This window comes from Dipodomys ordii, unplaced genomic scaffold (genome assembly GCF_000151885.1).
Source record: "Dipodomys ordii isolate 6190 unplaced genomic scaffold, Dord_2.0 Scaffold46, whole genome shotgun sequence".
NCBI lineage: Eukaryota > Metazoa > Chordata > Mammalia > Rodentia > Heteromyidae > Dipodomys > Dipodomys ordii.
In genome coordinates this window covers 13154039-13156534 of record NW_012267262.1, presented here as the reverse complement: position 1 = coordinate 13156534, position 2496 = coordinate 13154039, and the positions used below count along the sequence as shown (strand labels likewise).

Here is a 2496-nt window from a genome sequence, read left to right as displayed (position 1 = left end):
ATACAACCTCTTCAGAGAACTTGATGAGCCCAGATGTTGGAGATTATGATCTCCTGAATGCAATGGAATTTATGTCAGGAGACTAAAGAGAAGAATCAATTTATGACTTGCTCTACCTGTTTGCAATATGTGCTCAGCTTATTGTCTGTCCACATTATGATGCATAGTGATTACAATGCCGGGGAATTATGCACAGCATGTGACCACCATTGTTAAGTTTAATAGAGGGGCATTTGCCATTTTTTACTCCGCAATCTGGTTCTATCATATTTGCTCAATCATTACTATAGGACTGTGTTACAAGGCAATTATTTCATACTAGTTTTAACTCTCAGGGAATAGAACATTTTCCTCCCATCTCTCCTATCTCTTCCCTTCATTCTAGGCTGACCTCAAATTTCCAACACTAGGATTCAGCTGGGTATATGTATGGACAGGCAAGTAGTTCTTGTCTTTGTTCAATTCTCTTAAGTTCCAGAACTACAAACCCCATGGATGAGCGTCCTTTGTTGTAAAAAGCACATCCACAAGACAAAGCACCTCAAGCTTATTTTGAAAGCAGATGGGGCATCAGCCCCCCCCTCCTCCTCCAAACAGATGAAAACTCAGAAGTAAATCCTAAATTTTAAACTCCCTTTTATTGAAATATAAGTTTGTTTAGTATATTTACACCACATTGTATGCACATATATACACAGAAGGAAATTCTGTCAAATAAAAAAGTTTTTCTTAATAAAAAATTAAAATAAAAACAAAGTAAAGTGCATGGAACTAATTTTCCCCGCCCCCATCTTCTTCTTCTGGTGAACCATCATCCTTGTCAACATTTTGGTCAGTTAGGAAGGGCAGGGAGAAATTCATTATGTGACTCAGTGCATAGATAGACCCAGTCCTGAATTCACACCCTCTGGGGGCAAAACCGACAGAAGTTCAGGAATGAGTCAGACAAATTGTCAGAGTCTGTAGGGCTCCCCAGGGCGTGGAGGTCTTGCTCTCTTTGTCCTATCCCGGCACTGAACAGTGATCTCACCATTGCTGCGCTGGAACAAAGGGAGAACACAGGAAGGGGGCTCCACCAGACAGTGTCACCGCCTTGCTCGGTGGGGAGGGGGTGTCACCAGCGCTGCATTTGGTAGGAAACTGCAGAATTAGCTCAAGGGCTCCCACGGAAGTTTTCCTTTTTGGGAAAGGGAGAGTTGTGGGGCGGGGCAACCCCCAGCAGCCCGTTGCTTTTTTTTTGTGATCGGATCCAATCTTCACCGGACACCGGAAAAGAATCCTTTTCTAAACAAGAGTGAAAGGGAATGTGAAGCATCTCGCCCATCTCCGAACTTGGAAACGGCGTGGAATGATAAGGAAGGGACAGGTGGGTGAAGCACAATAAGTTTTCAGACACCTTGGCGCTCAGGTCACTGGCCGGGCGTGGGTCGCTACCGTCCCCATCCATGAGTAGTAGTGAGTGGCGATTGAATTCAAACCCCGGGTCTCCCGGTCTTCCATGAAGAGTTAAGTCCCCGGCCGGCGGCCGTACTTGGCTTTGCAGTGCAAAATGTGCTTGGCGAGGAAGTCGAGGCGGCGCTGCAGGAGCTGAGCGTGGGGGTCCGCGAGCGCGGCCAGCTCGGGGAAGCGAGGCTCGTGGCGCCGGTAGAGGCGCAGCAGCCTGGCCGCGGCGTCCTGACCGCGGTGCAGTTCCAGCACGCGCCGCGCGGTCCGTTCGCGGAACACGCACACCGACTGCAACAACGGCTCGTTATACTTGTCCCACATGCCGGCTACCCGGTAACCGTGCACCAAACCCGCCTCGTTGTCTAGAAACACCAGCGCCCCGCCCGGTCCGCGGTGCAGATTGCTCGTGGCGCGCTGCATCACGCGCGGGTCCCATTGCAAGCTGAAGAGGTTGCTGACGAGTCGATCGAAGTTGGCCGTCAGGTAGTCGAAGAGGATCAGGTCGGTCCATTGGACCAAATCCACCAGCTCTGCCTGGCTGAGGTTGGCTAGTTCTCCGCCGGTGTCGCGCAGGGGTCGCAGGCGGCCGTCCCCGGAGCGCCAGGGCTCCGGCACCACCACGTCGGTGAGGTTGGGCAGCCAGCGCGTCAGGCTCACCACGCTGCCCTCGGTCCAGTGCGCGGCGCGCAGCTCCTCCTGCACCTGCGCCCACTGCGCGCCTCGAGCCTCCACCCGGGCCAGCGCCAGCGGCGGCACGTGGCGCTGGAGGCCCAGCAAGCGCGCCAGGTAGTAGGACAGGGCCTCGCCCTGGATCTGCTCCGGGTTGATGCCGTAGCGGACACAGGCACGGGTGCCGTCGGCAAAGCGGGCTAGTCGGTTCGAACTGCGCCCGCAGCCCCCGCGATCCAGAGCCACCACCCGGGCCCCGCGCACCACCTCCAGCCACGCCGCCGCTTGGGCTTCGGAAAAGCCCCGGGGCACCTGCTCCTCCAGGCCGCGGCTCCAGAAGACGCCGCCGTGCACCGTGGCGCGCTCCGCCGGCCCCCGCTG

The 2496-nt window shown here is 54.7% G+C and overlaps 1 protein-coding gene across 1 annotated transcript in view; it reads right to left on the bottom strand.

Moving 5' to 3' along the window:
- Positions 1 to 1104: 1104 nt before the first annotated feature.
- Positions 1105 to 2496, bottom strand: part of Fjx1 (four jointed box 1) — a 69100-nt gene continuing 67708 nt past the window's right edge. Inside the window, exon 5 of the mRNA XM_013019558.1 lies at positions 1105 to 2493. Coding sequence (XP_012875012.1) covers positions 1507 to 2493 — 987 coding nt within the window. The 3' untranslated portion in view covers positions 1105 to 1506. The remainder of the gene's footprint in view (positions 2494 to 2496) is intronic.